This window comes from Nerophis ophidion, linkage group LG14, assembly GCF_033978795.1.
Source record: "Nerophis ophidion isolate RoL-2023_Sa linkage group LG14, RoL_Noph_v1.0, whole genome shotgun sequence".
NCBI lineage: Eukaryota > Metazoa > Chordata > Actinopteri > Syngnathiformes > Syngnathidae > Nerophis > Nerophis ophidion.
Genome location: NC_084624.1, coordinates 18077054 through 18098986, shown reverse-complemented (window position 1 = coordinate 18098986; position 21933 = coordinate 18077054). Strand labels below are relative to the sequence as shown.

The following is a 21933-nucleotide window of genomic DNA, read 5'->3' as shown; positions in this document are numbered from 1 at the left end:
AGGGTTTCTGGGTATTTGTTCTGTTGTGTAACGGTGCGGATGTTGTCCCCAAATGTGTTTGTCATTCTTGTTTGGTGTGGGTTCACAGTGTGGCGCATATTTGTAACAGTGTTACAGTTGTTTATACGGCCACCCTCAGTGTGACCTGTATGGCTGTTGACCAAGTATGACTTGCATTCGGTTAGGTGAGTGTGCAAAAGCCGCGTATATTATGTGGCTGAGCCGACACGCTGTTTACATGGAGAAAAAGCGGACGTGACGACAGGATGTAGAGGACGCTAAAGGCAGTGCCTTTAAGGCACGCCCCTAATATTGTTGTCCCGGTGGAAATTGGGAGAAGTTTGGGAGAATGGTTGCCCTGGGAGATTTTCGGGAGGGGCACTGAAATTCGGGAGTCTCTTGGAAAAATCAGGATGGTTGGCAAATATTCTCCAGTTGTGAGCTGAGTTGGTTCTTTGACAGAGCGCTTAACTCAAAACACTTGTATCTCAAATCAGTGTTGTTTTGACACTCACTTTCTCACTTTTCATGCTTGAAAAACAAAGTTATGTTTATCTCGAGCATCAGCTAATGCTAGCGAGTAGGACTGAAAGTTTTGGTCGGGTGTTACGGGATTGTGGGGATGCTCGTATTTCAAACTAAATCTCTCAATTAGCCGAGAGACCGCTCTTATCACAAAACGTTCTTAAATTGGGACACTCTTAAGTTGAGGTACCATTGTACAATACTACAAGTACTACGACAGTCACAAACTACAATACACTATTAAACGTACTACAATGGCAAGAAAACCACATGTAAATTACCTGTACTACAAGTACAAGAAACTACGAGTACACTACAACAAGTAGTACAATTGCAAAAATCCACAAATACAAGAAAGTACATTTACCCTACCACAACTCCAAGAAAGTACAAATGTGCAATATTACAACAACAACAAAGTACTCGTACAAGTTAGACTTTCCGAATGAATAACTATCGCTAACCAAACATGTACATTCATTAAACACAGATTAATATGTGCTAATATACCATCATATCAAAATAATAACCTATAGGCTGCATTAATGTTAGAAATATGTATCATTAGTACAAACCCCGTTTCCATATGAGTTGGGAAATTGCGTTAGATGTCAATATAAACGGAATACAATGATTTGCAAATCATTTTCAACCCATATTCAATTGAATGCACTACAAATACAAGATATTTGATGTTCAAACTCATAAACTTTAAATTTGGTTTCGAGCATGCAGCTTACATGGAGTGATTTCTCCAGATTCTCTGAACCTTTTGATGATATTATGAAGCGTGGATGTTGAAATCCCCAAATTTCTTGCAATTGCACTTTGATAAACGTTGTTCTTAAACTGTTTGACTATTTGCTCACGCAGTTGTGGACAAAGGGGTGTACCTCGCCCCATCCTTTCTTGTGAAAAACTAAACATTTTTTGGGGAGCTTTTTTTTATACCTAATCATGGCACCCACCTGTTCCCATTTAGCCTGCACACCTGTGGGATGTTCCAAATAAGTGTTTGATGAGCATTCCTCAACTTTATCAGTATTTATTGCCATCTTTCCCAAATTCTTTGTCACGTGTTGCTGGCATCAAATTCTGTGATTATTTGCAAAAAACTAAATGTTTATTAGTTTGAACATCAAATATGTCGTCTTAGTAGCACATTCAACTGAATATGGGTTGAAAATGATTTGCAAATCATTGTATTCCGTTTATATTTACATCTAACACAATTTCCCAACTCGTATGGAAACGGGGTTTTTACAAGTGCATTACAACCACAAGAAAGTATAATGCAATATTACAATGACAAGAAATACGAGTACTAGCACAAGTTAAACTTTTCGAATGAATCACTATCGCTAACCAAACCTGTACATTAAGTAAACACATTAATATTTGCTAATATACCATCATGTCAAAATAATAACCTATAGGCTGCATTAATGTTAGAAAAGTTTGTCATTAGTGTGTGTGTGTGTGTGTGTGTGTGTGTGTGTGTGTGTGTGTGTGTGTGTGTGTGTGTGTGTGTGTGTGTGTGTGTGTGTGTGTGTGTGTGTGTGTGTAATTTGTGATTTACATTTGCATGGATTGCAGAAGTAAATCCCAAAACACTCTTGAAGATATTTGGACTTGTGGCAGTGAACTGCATAATAATGTTCATGCAGACAATGTAATGTTTGTCTTTCTTGTGTTTCAGTGGAAAACGGCGAACATTGCGACTTCACTGTTTTGCGCAACATGTTAATCAGGTAGGATATGTATGTACGATGCATATTGTATATTCAACCAGCAAACGTGTCAAGCTTCTGTTTTTATGAATATCCTTTTTTTTGGTGTGGGATAATACAATTATTTAATGGTCACCATCAACAGAACGCACATGCAAGATCTGAAGGACGTTACCAACAACGTCCACTATGAGAATTACCGTAGTAGGAAACTTGCAGCCGTCACCTGTAACGGAGTGGACACCACCAAGACCAAAGGACAGCTTACCAAGTGAGACTTCACTGTCACAACACAATTCGATTGTTAGATGGATGGATAACCTTTATTGTCTGTTAAAAAACAAACAAAAAAATCATCAGGTTTGAAGAACATTTACAGGGCAGAACAATAAGAGATGAAAAATATAACAAAACAGACACAAAACGTAAGTGATATAAAATAAAATACAGCCGTGTTAATTTATTTTTTGTTTAAAGTGATGATGGCAGAGGGAATTAAGGTGTTTTTTTGTACAAACCCCGTTTCCATATAAGTTGGGAAATTGTGTTAGATGTAAATACAAACAGAATACAATGATTTGCAAATCCTTTTCAACCCATATTCAGTTGAATGCACTACAAAGACAAGATATTTTAAGTTCAAACTCATAAACTTTATTTTTTTTTTGCAAATAATAATTAACTCTGAATTTCATCGCTGCAACATGTGCCAAAGTAGTTGGGGAAGGGCATGTTCATCACTGTGTTACATCACCTTTTCTTTTAACGTTTGGGAACTGAGGAAACTAATTGTTGAAGCTTTGAAAGTGGAATTCTTTCCCATTCTGGTTTTATGTAGAGCTTCAGTCGTTCAACAGTCCGGGGTCTCCGCTGTCGTATTTTACGCTTCATAATGCGCCACACATTTTCGATGGGAGACAGGTCTGGACTGCAGGCGGGCCAGGAAAGTACCCGCGCTCTTTTTTTTATGAAGCCACACTGTTGTAACACGCGCTGAATGTGGCTTGGCATTGTCTTGCTGAAATAAGCAGGGGCGTCCATGAAAAAGACGGCGCTTAGATGGCAACATATGTTGTTCTAAAACCTGTATGTACCATCACGAATGCTGGCTTTTGAACTTTGCGTCGATGACAGTCTGGATAGTTCGGTTCCCCATTTGGTCCGGATGACACGATGTCGAATATTTCCAAAAACAATTTGAAATGTGGACTTGTCAGACCACAGAACACTTCTACTTTGCATCAGTCCATCTTAGATGATCTCGGGCCCAAAGAAGCCGGCGGCGTTTCTGGATGTTGTTGATAAATTGCTTTCGCTTTGCATAGTAGCTTGCACTTACGGATGTAGCGACAAACTGTATTTAGTGACAGTGGTTTTCTGAAGTGCTCCTGAGCCCATGTGGTGATATCCTTTAGAGATTGATGTCAGTTTTTGATACAGTGCCATCTGAGGGATCGAAGGTCACGGTCATTCAATGTTGGTTTCAGGCCATGCTGCTTACTTGGAGTGATTTCTCGAGATCCACTGAACCTTTTGATGATATCATGGATCGTAGATGTTGAAATCCCAAAATTTCTTGCAATTGCACTTTGAGAAATGTTCTTAAACTGTTTGACTATTTGCTCACGCAGTTGTGGACAAAGGGGTGTACCTCGCCCCATCCTTTCTTGTGAAAGACTGAGCATTTTTTGGGAAGCTATTTTTATACCCAATCATGGCACCCACCTGTTCCCAATTAGCCTGCACACCTGTGGGATGTTCCAAATAAATGTTTGATGAGCATTTCTCAACTTTACCAGTATTTATTGCCACCTTTCCCAACTTCTTTGAAACATGTTGCTGGCATCAAATTCTAAAGTTACTGTTTATTTTCCAAAAAAAAATGTTTATCAGTTTGGACATCAAATATGTTGTCTTTGTAACATATTGAACTGAATATGGGTTGAAAAGGATTTGCAAATCATTTTATTCTGTTTATATTTACATCTAACACAATTTCCCAACTCGTATGGAAACAGGGTTTGTAGGTGTGTTGAGTGCAGATGCTTACCAATAGTATTCAAACGGCCATGTTTGGCCTTATACAGTAGATAAACTAAAGTGGTTCCAGCCTCTTTGCTGGTGAAATGGTGGAATACTGTGCAAGTTGTATTATTAGGGCTTTAAAGAAACAAGAAGTGATTCAGCTTAAAATATGTGACCTGGTGTAATACACCAGCTTACTTGGCGCAGAAAATATGAATATATGCTTTATGAATGCCAATAGCTTGGAAGTCCCACCAGATTCACAACGCCAACAACAAATACAGAAGTCTACATCTGTAAGCATTGTGGATTTTGCTCAGTCATGTGTTTATAGTACATTTAAATATCTTGATTATGCCATCCAAAATATACATCTAACTTAACAATGTGGAGTATAGAGTAGGTCAAGTGGGGGAAATAAGTATTTGGTCCTCGGCTGATTTCGCAAGTTAGATATTTTTATATTGTAACAAATCCATATTACTAGAGATGTCCGATAATATCAGACTGCGGATATTATCGGCCGATAAATGCTTTAAAATGTAATATCGGAAATTATCGGTATCAGTTTCAAAATGATCGGTATCTGTTTCAGAAAGTTAAATTTATGGCTTTTTACAACGCCGCTGTGTACACGGACGTAGGGAGAAGTACAGAGCGCCATTAAACCTTAAAGGCACTGCCTTTGTGTGCCGGCCCAATTACATAATATCTATGGCTTTTTACACACACAAGTGAATGCATTGCATACTTGTTCAACAGCCATACAGGTCATGCTGAGGGTGGCCATATAAACAACTTTAACACTGTTACAAATATGCGCCACACTGTGAACCCACACGAAACAAGAATGACAAACACATTTCGGGAGAACATCCGCACCGTAACACAACATAAACACAACAGAACAAATACCCAGAACCACTAACTCTTCCGGGACGCTACGATACACACCCTAAGCCAGTGGTCCCCCGGTTGGTACCGGGCCGCCGAATAATTTTTTATTCATTTTTATTTAAAAATTAAAAAAAATATATATATATATATTTTTTTTTTTTTTAATTAAATCAACATAAAAAACACAATATACACTTACAATTAGTGCACCAACCACAAAACAAAATCCTTCTTCATGACAACAACGTCCCTTTTTCATGACAAATAAAAAATAAAAAAGGAACCCCCGCCCACCCCCCCACCCCGGGCCGCGGGACAAATTAGTAAGCGTTGACCGGTCCGCGGATACAAAAAGGTTGGGGACCACTGCCCTAAGCTATCCCCGACCCTAAACCCCGCCCACCTCAACCTCCTCATGCTCTCTTAGGGAGAGCATGTCCCAAATTCCAAGCTGCTGTTTTGAGGCATGCTAAAAAAATAGTGCACTTTGTGACTTCAATAATAAATATGGCAGTGCCATGTTGGCATTTTTCTCCATAACTTGAGTTGATTTATTTTGGAAAACATTGTTACATTGTTTAATGCATCCAGCGGGGCATCACAACAAAATTAGGCATAAAAATGTGTTAATTCCACGACCTTATATATCGGTATCGCTTGATATCGGTAATTAAGAGTTGGACAATATGGAAATATTGGATATCGGCAAAAAAGCCATTAATGGGCATCCCTACATATTACTGATAAACATACAACAAAGGTTACAGAATAATTTGTGTTCCATTGAGTGAGTAGTGTGCGTGAATGTTGTCTGTCCATCTGTGTTGGCCCTGTGATGAGGGGGCGACTTGTCCAGGGTGTACACCGTCTTCTGCCCAAATGCAGCTGAGATAGGCTCCACCACCCCCCGCGACACCAAAAGGGACAAGCGGTAGAAAATGGATGGATGAGTAAATTAGTATTTGGTCACCGACCAACCAACAAAGCAGTTATATGTCCATGAAACACACAAATTAGTCCTGTCCCTTTAAAAAAGTACTCCTAATTCCAACTCATTGTATGTAAAAAATACATACACAAATACTCTAATAGTCTAACCTTTGCACCTCCATGGACAAGATCAAAGAACTAACCTTGGACACAAGAGTGTAGACTTGTACATGACTAGAATGGACTACAAGAGTGACTACAACTACTACAACAAACTACAACTTAACTGATAAAACACTACAATAAAGCCCTACAAATACTCGAAACCAACTTTCACTACCACGAGTACTACAAGAAACCACAATACAGTACCAGAAGTACTACAACTGCAATAAACTACTACTGTAAGAAAATACAAGTACACCACAGCAAGTACTAAAATTACATCAAAGCTACAAGTACACTGCTACAACTACCAAGAAAATGCAATACACTACATTCATAGTTTGCTGTAATGCGATCCAACATACCGTATTTTTCGGACTATAAGTCACAGTTTTTTTCATAGTTTGGGGGTGTGACTTATACTCAGGAGCGACTTATGTGTGAAATTATTAACGCATTACCGTATAATATCAAATAATATTTTTTAGCTCATTCACGTAAGAGACTAGATATATAAGATTTCATGGGATTTAGAGATTAAGAGTGGCAGATTGTTTGGTAAACGTATAGCTGGCACGTGCACACATAGGGCCCTATGGGTGTTTGAGCCCCTACCCTTTTTTGCCTCGTCTTAAAAAGTGCCCTCTGCCTGTATGTGTGTGTTTTTTTTTCTTTTCTTTAAACAACATTAATAAATTCCTGTTAGGGATGTAAAAAAACAAAACAAAACAAAAAAAAAAACAGCGCTACAAAAACTCCACGTTTTCTTGTAATACCGGGTTTTTTGAGCCTGCGTTTCTGCCAGAGAGAGAGAGAGAGAGAGACAGAGAGAGAGAGTGAGTGAGTGAGTGAGTGAGTGAGTGAGTGAGTGAGTGAGTGAGTGACTGAGTGACTGAGTGACTGAGTGACCGAGAGAGAGGAGAGAGAGCCAACTGCAGCCTGAGGAGACGTGACAGTGGAGCAACTTGAACCTGTGAGTTATGGTCTAGTCCATGTCCACTTATTCAGCATCTAATATGGGTAATATTTCAGAAAAACGCTGTATTATTATATTATTCGATATGTCAGCTTCTGTTTTTGCCGGACGTCGGAGCAAAGTGCATCGATTGAGCACGGCAAATCTATTCCGCACAGAGCAGAGCGGATCGTGCAAAATAAAACACCGGGTCAATTTTGAAAATAAAATGCACTGTGTTTACGGCGGATCACATTTCTCTCACAGTAGAGGTTTAGATATAAAGTTGTATTGCGTTTCAGTTGTTTAGTCTGAGCATTAAGTGAGAAATACCATAAGTTACAACTTGATGGTGTTTTCATCAAGTTAAGAGAAGAAGGAAAGATTTTTATTTTTATTTTTATAAAAATATATATTTTTATAATAATATTTATAATAATAATATTTATAATAATAATCATATTTATTTATTTATTTAATATTTTTTTCAAAGTTAATGTTTCAATGTTCAATATCAAAGTGCCTATCTTTAACAATAAATAGCCTAATAATAAACCAGTGTTTTGTTGCTTTTCATGCCTTTCAAGCCTATGATAATGTGAATTAACTCTTTATGACAATAATTTGTTGACACAAAAGAAATGGCAATCACTTTTAGCTACAAAGGACACACAGCTAAGTAGTTAGCTTCCTATTAGCAAATTTGATTTTACATTATTTTCCATATTGTGTAAAGGACCAAAAAATCATTTCCTGCCCTTTTCTGACTTTGAGCCCCTGCCCCTCTATAATCATGTGCACGTCCCTGACGTATAGCATGTTCTAAATGTTACAGTTATTTGAATGACTCCTACCATAATATGTTATGTTAACATACCAGGCACCTTCTCAGTAGGTTATTTATGCGTCATATAACGTACACTTATTCAGCCTGTTGTTCACTATTCTTTATTTATTTCAATTTGCTTTTCAAATTAGATAGTACTTTATTTATTCCGTCAGGAGAGTTCATTCAGCAAAATTACACTTTTCAGCACAATCCCATTCAAGATCAGACAAACATTACAGGGAGACAGAACAGGATCGCTGACGGGTCTGCCGGCTTCCAGCGCCCCTTACAAAAAAAGATGACATACAGTTAAACAAGGGGGGGGAGAGAAAAAAAAAATAGAAGATTAAATAAAATAAAAAAATAAAAAATCGGTCTTAGCCTAGGCCCTGGAGTGGGGGTGCAGACTGAGGCCAAGGGAAAAGAACAACTCATAGCCATAGTACACATCCCTCTTACATGTGTGTAAGAGGGAAACATCAAACATCAAAGAACACAAAGGACATTAAAGACATTAAAGCAGCAGATACAACCAGACACTTCTACATACAGCTATGAATAAAAAGTAAAAGAAACATATCCACTGTGGTGGCCTCTGCGGTGTTCCATGCCATCGTCCGCTGGGGAGGAGGGAGCATGGCCAGAGACAGAAGCAGATCCAACAAAGCAACCAAGACTCCACTCTCGGCCAATGTCCAGTCCGCATGGATGAGCGATGATACGTCCAAGGTGACTGAGGTGTCTGACACCTGCTCACCCAGTCAAGACACCGCGGAGCCTCTCCGTCCCAGCGTTCAGTGCTAGCTCCGCAGCCCTGTCCCCTCATCTGCATCTCCTCCAGTCCCTCCAAACAGACTCTGGTGTAGCAGACACCCAGCAGCTGGTCTCCATGGCCAAAAGGCTCCCGGGAGGCAGATCCAGAAGTCCACAAAAAAAGCACCACAGATGTCACGAAAGTGCCACCCCTTGTCACACAGTCCCAAAGGGTCCCGGACCAAAAGGCAAAAAAAATATAATAACACATGAAAACAAGAGGGAAACACGAAAGGATGACACAAGAGCACAGAGCTCCTGCCTACAGCAGCCACTACAGTCCCCCAAAAATGCGACTTATACTCCAGTGCGACTTATATATGTTTGTTCCCTTCTTTATTATGTATTTTCGGCAGGTGTGACTTATACTCCGGAGCAACTTATACTCCGAAAAATATGGTAACGCAAAGTTCTACAGAATGCAACTGTCCCATTAACCCCAAATTTCTGCTAATTTTTTTTTCCACCAGAGTCAGTTGCGTTGTTTTTCACCAAATTATTGCGTATTTACAAATTTACTGTTATGACCGGTCCCTACTGGTCATGTCTTGTGTTGGTTTACTCGACGCAACAGTCGACTGTTGCTACTCGTGGACTTTCTTGTTGTTCGCCGTTGGCGAGATACAGTTAGCTTCACACTAGGCCAATGCCCTGTATGTTTTTGTGCCTCGTACTGGAATTAAACAAGCATTCTTACATGCAATCTGCTTTCTGTTATTTATAAATGTTCATATCTTTGTCAGGGTCAAAATAGGGCAGGGCGATATATCGATATACTCGATATATATCGCGGGTTTGTCTCTGCGCGATATAGAAAATTACTATATCGTTATATTTGAGTATACGTTCTCACGCAGCTGCTGGCATTACACTACAGGCTTATCCCGCTCTTTCTTGTCTCTCCTTCTCACAGACAGCAAGCGCACCTTCTTACATACGCGGAGCAGAGAGGTAGCAATATGGGTAACATTAGCTGTGGTGCTTGCGGTAATATGAGAGAAAGAAGGTGCGAATCTGGTCACAAATATAGGAAGAATTAATTCCCAAGAAAAACAGCAGGGGGTCCTTCGTCCGGCTGTGGTTTGGCTTCAAGTGGGAATATGTCGAACAGACAACCGTAATTTGTCAAGTGTGGGGCAAAAGCGTTGCTAAAATAAGTAGCATTACTGCTAATCATTTGAAAAGTAACCTGGTAGAGAATGAAGAGTGTTTACTCCGCATGTCATCATCTTTATTCGGTGCCACACGCCCACACCATCAAAATGCCGAGGCAAACATTTCCAGATCAACACCGTATGAAAAAAATAGTGAACAACAAAAGGAGATAATGTCCGCAGGAACTTTCCACATAGCAAAGGACGAACACTATTTGATTTCCTATTATGCAGCTCATTTTTATTTGACAGTTATTAAAATATCTTCTGTGACATCTTGCACAAAAGTGCACTTTAATTGTTTTAAACTATTGTAGTGGCGTTCTGTACAAAAAGTGCACTTTAATTTAGTGTTGTTTTGATATGTCATCTTAGTGACATCATGCACAAAAGTGCATTAATAGCTAGTTTTAAAATGTCTCTGACAATTTTACCCTTTCTGTTTTGAAATGACAGGAATGTTTGTGCCACTGCTTAATAACTGTTTAATAAATACAGTTTTGGTCAATTGACTTAGTTGTGATTTCCTTCTCTGCATGAAAGTTTAAAAGTAGCATATATTAATGCAGTATGAAGAATAATGTTTTAATGTAGACACATAGAATCATCATACTGCTGTGATTACATGCATCAAGTGATCATTCAAAATATCGAGATTTATATAGTGTGTCGCGATATGGCCTAAAAATATCGAGATGTTAAAAAAAGGCCATATCGCCCAGCTCTAGGTCAAAGTATAAACACTTAAATGTACATCAAATATGGCACCTACATTTTACAATACAATTTTTACTGGCTCATCTTGCACATACCTGCTATGTCTTTGAGGTATTGGCAATTACAATTCATTGACGGTTATGAGTAATATGTACAACAATAATGTAATATAATAAATGCAAACATTTTCTCTAGGAGTCCGCTGGCCCAGATGGAGGAGGAGCGAAAAGAACATGTGATGAAGATGAAGAAGATGGAAGCGGAAATGGAACAAGTCTTTGAAATGAAAGTGAAGGAAAAGAAACAGAAACTGAAGGATTCAGAGGCTGAGGTGAACCTTTGAATATTTACTGTACATATATGTTTTCATGTTTATTTACAGTACTTAAATGTGTGCATATTCATGTAAACTTTTGATTATATACAATACATATATGATTATGAACACGAGTTCATGTTTAGTTGATTATATACAGTACATACATGTATACATATATGTTTACATGTTTGGTTATCCACAGTACTTAAATGAGTACATAGATATTTACGCCTTTGATTATTTACAATACATGCACGTGTACACGTTTAAATACTTACAATACACACACGTACAGTTGTGATAAAAATTATTTAACCCCCACACAATTTTGGTGTTTTAGCAAGTTGGACATTTATTCCGTATTTTGTTTATAGTCATATCAAATAAAGATGTGTCAAATAGACAAATGCAACTTAAATTGTAACACAGAATTTTACAAAATACCGAAAAAGGAAATTTTTCTTAATATCTCATTGACAAAATGATTCAACCCCCTAGTTACATGCATCTTTAGTACTTAGTAGAACACCCTTTGGCAGTAATTACATCCTTCAAACGTGATACACAAGCTTTTTGCAACCATCTACAGGTATTTTAGCCCATTCCTCTTGGGCAAAGGCCTCCAGTTCATTCAAATACTTGGGCTTGTGTGCTGCAACTGCCTTCTTCAAGTCCCACCACAAGTTTTCTATAGGATTTAGGTCTGGCGACTGTGAAGGCCACTCCAGAGTCTTCCAGCCCTTCTTCTGCAACCACTCTGATGTTGATTTGGAGGTATGCTTGGGATCGTTGTCCTGTTGGAAGGTCCAACGTCTCCCAAGCCTCAGCTTCGTCACTGACTTCATGACATTTGCAGCTAATATATCCTGGTAGGAAATAGAATTCATAATGCCTTGAACGCGCTGGAGATTCCCGGTACCTGAGGCAGAGAAACAGCCCCAGAGCATGATTGACCCCCCACCATGCTTAACAGTAGGCAAGGTGTTCTTCTCTTTGTAAGCTTCATTTTTTTCTCCTCCAAACATAACGTTGATTCATAGGCCCAAAGAGTTCCACTTTTGTCTCATCACTCCATAGAACAGTTTCCCAAAACCTTAGGAGTTTGTCCAGATGATTTTTGGCATACTGGAGTCTATTTTTCTCGTGCCTGGTAGTCAGAAGTGGGGTGCGCCTGGGAGTTCTGGCATGGAGGCCTTCATCTCGTAGTGCGCGCCTTATTGTCTGGGACGAAACCTGCGTTCCCCCTCTGCAATATCCTGTTGTAGTTCCTCAGCTGTCACCCGGGGGTTTTTCACCACTGTACGCACACAGCATCCTCTTTCTACCACGCCCAGGTATTGTTTCCACTGTGCCTTTAGCTTTAAACTTGCGAATTATGCTCCCAACTGTGTCTCTTGGAATGTGTAATGTCTTTGCTATTTTCTTATATCCATATCCTTTCTTATGAAGAGAAATTACCTCCTCCCTTGACTTCTTTGACCACTCCCTGGACTTCACCATGTTGCAAATACACCATTGACCATCTACAAGAAGCTGAGCGTCACAGTCTTTTTCAATCAGTTTAATTGTTGCTCGTTATGGTTCCAATCACATCTTTTCAACACCTGATTGAAAAGACCTTATTCAAATTCTGTTCTTAAGAGTTATGGTCTTCAAGGGGTTGAATAATTTTGTCGATGAGATATTAAGAAAAATGTCCTTTTTTGGTATTTTGTAAAATACAGTGTTACAATTTAAGTTGCATTTGTCTATTTGACACATCTTTATTTGATATGACTATAAAAAAAATACGGAATAAATGTCCAACTTGCTAAAACACCCAAATTGTGTGGGGGTTGAATAATTTTGATCACAACCGTACTTGAACATGTAAATGTTTAATTAGTTACAGTACATATACGTGTGGATGTTTATTTACATTACATAAAGGTGTACATATATGTGCAGATGTTTAATTATTTACAGTACATAAAGGTGTAAATATATGTGCAGACGTTTAGTTATTTGCCGTACATAAAGTAATACATACTGTACATGTGCAGATCTTAGATTATTTAAATTACATATCCTGCACCACAACAAGCTAATGCAAGGAAATTTCGTTCTTATCTGAACTGTAACGTTCAAATTTGAATGACGATAAAAGGAAGTCCAAGTCTAAAAGTGTAGATATACTCATAGATGTTTGATTATTTACAGTACATAAATGTGTACATATACGTGTAGACGTTTAATAATTTACATTACATAAGATCAATATTTATTTAAAGTACATAAAGGTGTAATTTTACTTGTGGATGTTTATTTAAAGTACATAATTGTGTACATATACTTGTAGATGTTTAATCATTTACATTACATAAAAGTGTACATATATTTGCAGATCATTAATTATTTAAAGTATATAAAGGTGTAATTTTACTCGTGAATGTTTGAATATTTAGATGTTTTAATATTTACAGTACATAAAGGTTTACATATATGCGCAGTTGTTTAATTATGTAAATCAGTGGTCCCCAACCGATTGGTACCGGGCCGCAGAATAATTTTTTATAAATTTTTCTTAAAAAAACTAAAACTTTTTTTAATGTTTTATTTTTATTAAATCAACATAAAAAACACAATATACACTTACAATTAGTGCACCAACCACAAAAACCTCCCTTTTTCATGACAACAACGTCCCTTTTTCATGACAAAGAAAAAAGAAAAAAAAAGGAGGATTTTCGGCAGGTGCGACTTATACTCCGGAGCGGAGATGTTTGATTTACAGTACAATAAATAGAGGTGTGTATATATGTATAGATGTGTGCAACATTGATATCTGATTTGACATCAGTGCATGAAGATACAGTATCAGTGTTTGTATGGTGATGTCATCCTCAGCTGGAGCGGCGTCACGAGCAAATGAAGAGGAACTTGGAGGCGCAGTACAAAGAACTGGAAGAGAAGAGACGAGTGTATGAAGACGAGAAAACCAACTGGGAAGCTCAGCAGAGAATTTTGGAGCAGCAGAAACTGGACGCCTCCAAGTCAGTAACACATTTATAATCATAATCCTACTGTATATTGTAGTATCTGTACTTGAGTCTACACTGTGAAAATAGTACAACTTCTACTAAAGCTGGGTATTGGCAAGAACTTGGCCATACTTTAGTCACAATACCATACAATATTGCAGTATGGCAATATATTGCCATATTCTACATGTACTTAGTTGAGTGATATGTGTAAAAAAAAAAAAAAAAAAACAGCCATTTCTTGTACTGCCTTGCTCACTTACCCGCACAGCGAAGTAGCAGTACAGTGACACTTTGCAGAACGGTGCGGAAAAACGTCCTTTTCTCACAAATTGTCCCAAAACATGACTAAAGAATGTTAAAATAGAAATCCATATAATAGAAAACACTGTTATAGCAAATATTTTCCAACCTTAACTTTTTTAAAGTTCATTCTACTGTAGTCATCCAAATTTGGGGGCGACGTGGCTCAGAATTTACAATTGCTGTCCAAAAACATGAGGGTTCCTTGTACTACGCCACCTTACTCATTACTTTTCACCCACCCTTGCTCCCAGTGCAGCTCACATTGCTGTATGCGTGTGAATGTATGATTGTTTGGTGGGGATAACTTCAAATGTACTGCAGCTTACCACCATGAACTGTCTATTTTTATTACTATTGTTAAATGTAGCTTCCAACCATCGACGTGTGAATGTGAACAAATTGTGGGTACTCCGCAGCGCTTTGTTGTTAACAACAAAGAGCCTAAACTAAATCTATCTATATTATCATTTGTTGCTAAACTAATATATGATAATTTGGTGCTAAATTAAAGCCTTAACAAGCTGCTACGCATCGTACTGCCTCTGTCAGTGCGTCTCTGCAGCACCCAGCATTGTCCCACCCACACAACCATCTGGTTGGTTACACGCAGAGCGGTAATAGCCTATCAGCAATGCGTATTCAGAGCGCATGTAACAGCCAATCAGCAGTGCGTATTCAGAGAGCATGTAACAGCCAATCAGCAGTGCGTATTCAGAGCAGTGACCGCCAATCAGAAGTGAGTATTCAGAGCGCATGGAGTCAGTGCTCACAGCGTAGGCAAACAGAGAGGAGAGACGGTTAGCAGAAAGGTGTTTAGCAGGTGAGCACAATGCAGCGAACTCTCCCCAAATTATAATAAACACCTCCCAGTCCAAAGACATGCACCTGGGGATAGGTTGATTGGCAACACTAAATGGTCCATAGTGTGTGAATGTGAGTGTGAATGTTGTCTGTCTATGTGTTGGCCCTGCGATGAGGTGGCGACTTGTCCAGGGTGTACCCCGCCTTCCGCCCGATTGTAGCTGAGATAGGCGCCAGCGCCCCCCCGCAACCCCAAAAGGGAATAAGCGGTAGTAAATGGATGGAGCTCCTAGTCAACTACTAGTAACATCACTATGAGCCCGTTGACATTCTAGAATTTAGATGCGGCAGCTGAGCTCGCTTGTAGTCCTTGAGGTGAAGGCTAATTAGCTTTTAGCGTAACGTTAGCTCATTTTGCTTTGTGTGCCTGCGTGCGTGTGTGTGTGTTGCGGACAGCAAAGCCCTGTCTGTTTAAGAGAAAGACAAGAATTATTGACCGATAGTTAACAACTAAGTTATTTCATTTGACCTTTTTCTTTGTTGAAGCAGCAAAAAAGGACAGTATGTTAAATGAAGAGTTTCTGTCTCTGATAGTTGATATAACAATGTAACTGCATCATAAAGCCTACATGAACTCCATGGTGTTCAGGGATGAATTGTCTCTCCTTTTGCTATTGTACTATTTTTTCAGCTATAGTTACATTAATCACTAGTAATGTAGCAGCCTAGTTTTGAATGGCAGGGTCCCTGCTATCGCATGTTGATAAAAATATAACATTTACATAATAAAATCAATAAAAATCAACTATAGGCTTCCCAAATGCTGTGATAAAATAAGCATGATGAGTTGAGCATGTCAGTATGTGTCTCCACTTTTAACTCTTTTTCAAACGCTCATTGCAAACGCTTATTTACAGTAAGTCATTAATTTGACTTTGTCATTATTTTTTCTCAGTAAGTCAATATTTACTAAGTCAAAATAATGACTTACTTAGTATCTCAGGAAACTAGAACTGTTTTGTTTTTACTTTACGACTTCACCACAGTCTGTAGTCTATTAATCCCAGGCTGTAGTGGAGACGTGATGGTGGCGAGCGGGGGTGTATATTGTATCAACCTGGAAGAGTTAGTGCTGCAAGGGGTTATGGGTATTTGTTATGTTGTGTTATGATGCGGTTGTTCTCCCGAAATGTGTTCGTCATTCTTGTTTGGTGTGGGTTCACAGTGTGGCGCATATTTGTAACAGTGTTAAAGTTGTTTATTCGGCCACCCTCGGTGTGACCTGTATGGCTGTTGACCAAGTATGCGTGGCATTCACTTGTGAGTGCGTGAAAGCTGCATATATTATGTGACTGGGCCGGCACGCTGTTTGTGTGGAGGAAAAGCGGACGTGACGACAGGATGTAGAGGACGCTAAAGGCAGTGCCTTTAAGGCACGCTCCTAATATTGTTGTCCCGGAGAAGTTGGGAGAAGTTCGGGAGAATGGTTGCCTTGGGAGATTTTCGGGAGGGGCACTGAAATTCGGGAGTCTCTTAGGCATACATGCCAAGCCTCCCGATTTTCCCGGGAGACTTCCGAATTTCAGTGCCCCTCTCAAAAATCTGCCCAGGCAACCATTCTCCCGAATTTCTCCCGATTTCCAACCGCACAACAATATCGGGGGCGTGCCTTAAGGGCACTGCCTTTATCGTCCTTGACAACCTTTAGTCTCGCCCACTTTTCCTCCATTAAAACAGCGTGCCGGCCCAATCATACAATATATGCAGCTTTTATACTGGATCAACAGCCATACAGGTCACACTGAGGGTGGCCGTATAAACAACTTTAACACTGTTCCAAACAATTTTCCCTCCAATTTTTCATGTGTGAGCAAACGCCAAAACTCCTTGAGCATTTAGTGGCGCACATGTGAGCGACTGCAGACGTGTACACTGTTATGCGCTTATCTTTTTATTCGATTTTGTGCGCGGCCTAGATTTGCCGTGCGCAGAGGACGTGTGAGCAGTGTGCAATTGCACAGGCGCATGCGTACCTTAGAGGGAACGTTGGTTACAAATATGCGCCACGCTGTGAACCCACACCAAACAAGAATGACAAACACATTTCGGGAGAACATCCGCACCGTAACACAACATAAACACAACAGAACAAATACCCAGAATCCCTTGCAGCACTAACTCTTCCGGGACGCTACAATATACACCCCCGCCCCATTGTATATTGAATAATCATACATCGTAATCAAGTGTTGTCTTTTTCTCCTGCAGGACAATGGAGAAGAACAAGAAGAAAGGAAAAATCTTTTGAAGAGTGAATTTAATTTTCAGTTACACAAATACACACACACACATGAATATTGTTACTCTCCATAGCATTTTTCTGTTTGATATTTTAAAACTAACATGCACGTCGGCCCTCATGTTTGTTATTTTTGGTGACTTTCTTGTCAAATGTTGTCCTTATTGTTCCCAACATAATCTAATACTACTCGGAGTACAATGAAGTACTACTACCATAAGTTCTACACTATGTCCATGTGTTGTACAGCGTATCGTGCTTGGGAGAGGCTGTTTGAAGAGCCGTGGTCGCATGACATGACAAAACGTATGACCACTAGGTTTGTTATGTACGCTGTCGTCACAGGTATGTCACAGGTACGTACCTCGTTCTTAACCTCATAGTTAATTTTGGGTAGTGTAAGGGAAAAAAATAAACACTTCCTGTCCCGTGTGGAATGTGGAAGAATACCGTTACAAATAACTTGTACCGTTACTCCGCTATGGCTACAGTAGTCTGCTTGAAATAGTAAAAAGAAATGAAGAAGCAGACAACATAATAATAATAATAATAGATTTTATTTGTAAAAAGCACTTTACATTGAGCAAACAACCTCAAAGTGCTACAGTGTATTAAAAAATAAATAAAAGATATTATTAAAATAAATAAAATATAAAAACTAGAACAGCCTAATAGCTCAAACTAGTATGCATATATCTATAAAAAGGCTTTTTAAAAATACAATTTTAAAAAAAAAGGGTTTTTAAGCCTTTTTACAATCATCCACAGTCTGAGGTGCCCTCAGGTGGTCAGGGAGAGCGTTCCACAGACTGGGAGCAGCGGAGCAGAAAGCCCGGTCTCCCATAGTTCGCAGCTTTGTCCTTAGAGGTCGGAGGTGTCGTGGGGAAGATTTGGCCACCAAGCAGGCAGGAACTCTAAAAGGTTCCTGAAGAACTAATTAACATACAAAATATGTGCTGTGTATTTTCTCAGTAGTCAAAGTGCGAGTTCACCAAAGATTCAGTTTGGAAGTAGACATGAGAGTTGTGAATGTTGGACACAAATATTCAAAAGCTACTGCAAAAAAACTAAGTATTCCAGAACAATAATATTAAGAATGACCAAAAAAGTGTAACCATTCGGCCTTCCGACTGGAAAGCACGTCCCTAGAAAGTAGAGCAACAAGGGAGGCAGGGAAGAAAAAAACAATAACGAAACAGGACAAACAAACGTTATGAGTAACGGCTGCATATGTAATTTTACCGCAAACATGTTCCTAGCCCCCTCCTGCTCTGTTACTGACAAAAACATAATAGCAGAGCTACTTAAAACATTCTTACTGGCTGTTAATGCTACACGAGGTCTTGTTAACGGTTTACTGGGTTCGAATCCCATTACGGAAGGTTTGCAGATCGTAAAATGTGTTTTATTGCACGAAACAAATCAATTTATTTTCATTCATTTTAGTCCAAAAATGCATCAAATTGAATTAAGATTTGAATGTTTTATGCTTCGGGTCTCTCTGCCATGTGGTTTCTCCCCGTGGTTTCAAGACAAAGCACAGACAGGAAATGCAAGAATAAACGATGTTGTGTTACGCGGGATTTAAACTGAAAGTGGACCTCGAGGACATCGCCTTTTATGGTATTATGCAAAACTTTCACATGGCATAGGAAAATGTCGTGTTACTGGGGAGTGTTGTCAAGGTCTCTTTTGAATATGGAATAGCATTATCTGCAAAATACAGTAGAACACGCTTATGTTTACAGCCTGATCCGCTTAAGTCAACATATGTGAACCCCAAAGGACTCATTTCTAAGAAAAATGGTTTATCAGTCCCTTCAGGAATTTGCCATGGCACCAATTAATGCAAATAAAAACCAATTCCCCTACATAACGTCTTTATTGCCCAAAAAACACAACTCTTGTCCTCCTGCATAGCCTAAGAACTACTTCCTGTTACTGTCTACAGTGCTAAACCTATGCAAACATTAACTTCCTAATTTACATGTATTTATATATTTATTTAACATTATTTATCCAGGCTTAGACAATTAAGAAACATATTTCTTTCATTTGCCATACTGACCTTGCTAAGAGGCAGCATTTACATGATAGAGATGTTGAAGTGTGATGGCAATCCCCAATCATCTCTCATTTACCCAACAAGCATGAGCGCTATAGATCAACTATAGAACAGTTCGCTTCAAGTGTAAAACATACACGGAGAATAATTGTATTTTGTACACGACAGAGTACAAGGAATAAGTGTTTCTTTCTGTAATTATAGTGAATTATTAGTTACAATTATTTAAAAGAGGACAGTAATTAAAAATTGATATCAGAGTATGTACTTTTGCTGCCATCTAGTGTCTGGTATTAAGTATGAGCTGTGTAACGAGCATAACATCAACACACTATTTGTTTTCCAATTTTCGTTGCAATCCTGTACTATTTTACGACAAGATTACATTGATAAGAAATTCATAAAAATAAGAAGATCATACAATTTTAGAGAAACTAATTAAGGCATTTGAGGCTGCAAGCTGTTGGAGGGACTGATATACGTCGACATGTGTCGTATTGTTAACTTCATCATATTCTTCTTCTAATTACACACACTCACTTCCAGTTCAGTGCAAAATAAGCTTATGTTAACTCTCGCTTTAAAGGAAAACTGCCCTTTTTTGGGTGGATTATGCCTATCATTCACAATCATGAAAGATATGACGGATGTATTTTTTCTAGTGCATTCCAACACTCAAATAAAAGTAGCCGATGGGAGGTCCACTATTTCGCACATAAAATCAAATAAATAACCATTCAGTGAATTAATTATAAACCAAGTATTAGTGATATTGATAAGTGCTAACGCAGACAAACTATAACGGCGCTGTGATCATAAAACTGATGATCGACTGATCATAAATCATGCCTCTCACCCGGACAGAAAAAGTCTGAGTAGGTTTTCCATTTGGGTCCCGGAAACGGCGAGAACGATACGAAAAGACGCTTGCTTTTTTTTTTTTTTCTGGCGGTTCCCCTTTTGAGTTGTCACGAGGTGTGTGGACTTATCTGTGTTCCAGGTCTTGGACGACCTATGCTCACACCTAACAAGTCTTAGATGTTAAAATAGAATATTTTCAGTCCTTCAAAGCTCTCGTATTTCTTACCCAGATTTGTTGTGTGTTATTTTCTTAAAACGATAGTAATATTATATGGAATATGAGACGGCTTCGCTGTAGTTTTCTTGAGTGACTCTTATATGAAACCAGGATCCAACTATATTTTTCCAAGCTGTCATTGCATTTCAAACAAGACGCTAAAAGGATTTTAGCAGGTAAATAAATATTACTATTTGCATCCAGTCATGCTCGATAACATTTATTGTGTACATAATATTTTACTGTGAGGATTTTGCTTTGTTTGCTTTCTTCATGCCAGAAGTAACCACGGACTACGTTATTCCCCACACCTTCTTTAAGGCTTTTTTTTTTTCTTATCACATTTGGACAAAAGTGGCAGCATTTTCTTTGATGCTTTCAGTAACTGCATTTTTTTATTATTATTATTGACCTTTTATATGTATACCGTCTAACTGTCCATTTACAATATTAAAGTTTACATGGTTATGCATCCATTTATTTGCATTCATTTTAACACACAAATGTTAGAATTTTTTTTCTCTACACTTTAGGGTTCTTAACCTTTTTGATTTCCTGACTTTTCTTCTACTTACCGTATTTTTCGGATTATAAGTCGCAGTTTTTTTCATAATTTGGCCGGGGGGCCGGAGCGACTAATGTGTGAAATTATTAACACCATTACCGTAAATTACCAAATAACATTATTTTTCTCATTCGCGGAAGAGACGAAGAAAATGTCAGTAATCGTCACATACACGTCCACCGATAAGAATTTGGCGGGGGAGGGTCATGGCAGAAGTGCATTGTGGGTAATGAGATGCTAACTGCTATAGGCTATATGCTCCTGCCGTAGCTATTAAAATGGATCATTTCATCGTTGGCGGTAACTTATAAAAACTGAGAAGGGCTGAACAAAAATGGCACCAAAAAGGAAATCATGTACTGCAGATTATAAGCTGGACGTAGTGAAATATGCAGCAGAAAACGACAAGAGGAAGCGGGGCGCATACCTTTAGAGTTGGCAGAGTTGTTTAGAAGCAACATCGAGGAAGAAGATTTCATGGGATTTATCGATTAGGAGTCACAGATTATTTGGTAAACGTATAGCATGTTCTATATGTTATAGTTATTTGAATGACTCTTACCATTATATGTTACGTTAACATACCAGGCACGTTCTCTGTTGGTTATTTATGTGTCATATAACGTACACTTATTCAGCCTGTTGTTCACTATTCTTTATTTATTTTAAATTGCCTTTCAAATGTCTATTTTCAAATAAATTTCCCCCAAAAATGCGACTTATACTCCAGTGCGACTTAT

At 38.6% G+C, this 21933-nt stretch overlaps 1 protein-coding gene across 1 annotated transcript in view; it reads left to right on the top strand.

Moving 5' to 3' along the window:
- The window catches only part of LOC133568904 (septin-7-like), a 62474-nt gene extending 41370 nt beyond the window's left edge, over nt 1–21104 (top strand). Inside the window, exons 8-12 of the mRNA XM_061921096.1 lie at nt 2225–2276; nt 2401–2526; nt 10936–11071; nt 13946–14091; nt 17455–21104. Coding sequence (XP_061777080.1) covers nt 2225–2276; nt 2401–2526; nt 10936–11071; nt 13946–14091; nt 17455–17494 — 500 coding nt within the window. The 3' untranslated portion in view covers nt 17495–21104. The remainder of the gene's footprint in view (nt 1–2224; nt 2277–2400; nt 2527–10935; nt 11072–13945; nt 14092–17454) is intronic.
- The last annotated feature ends 829 nt before the right edge of the window (nt 21105–21933 follow it).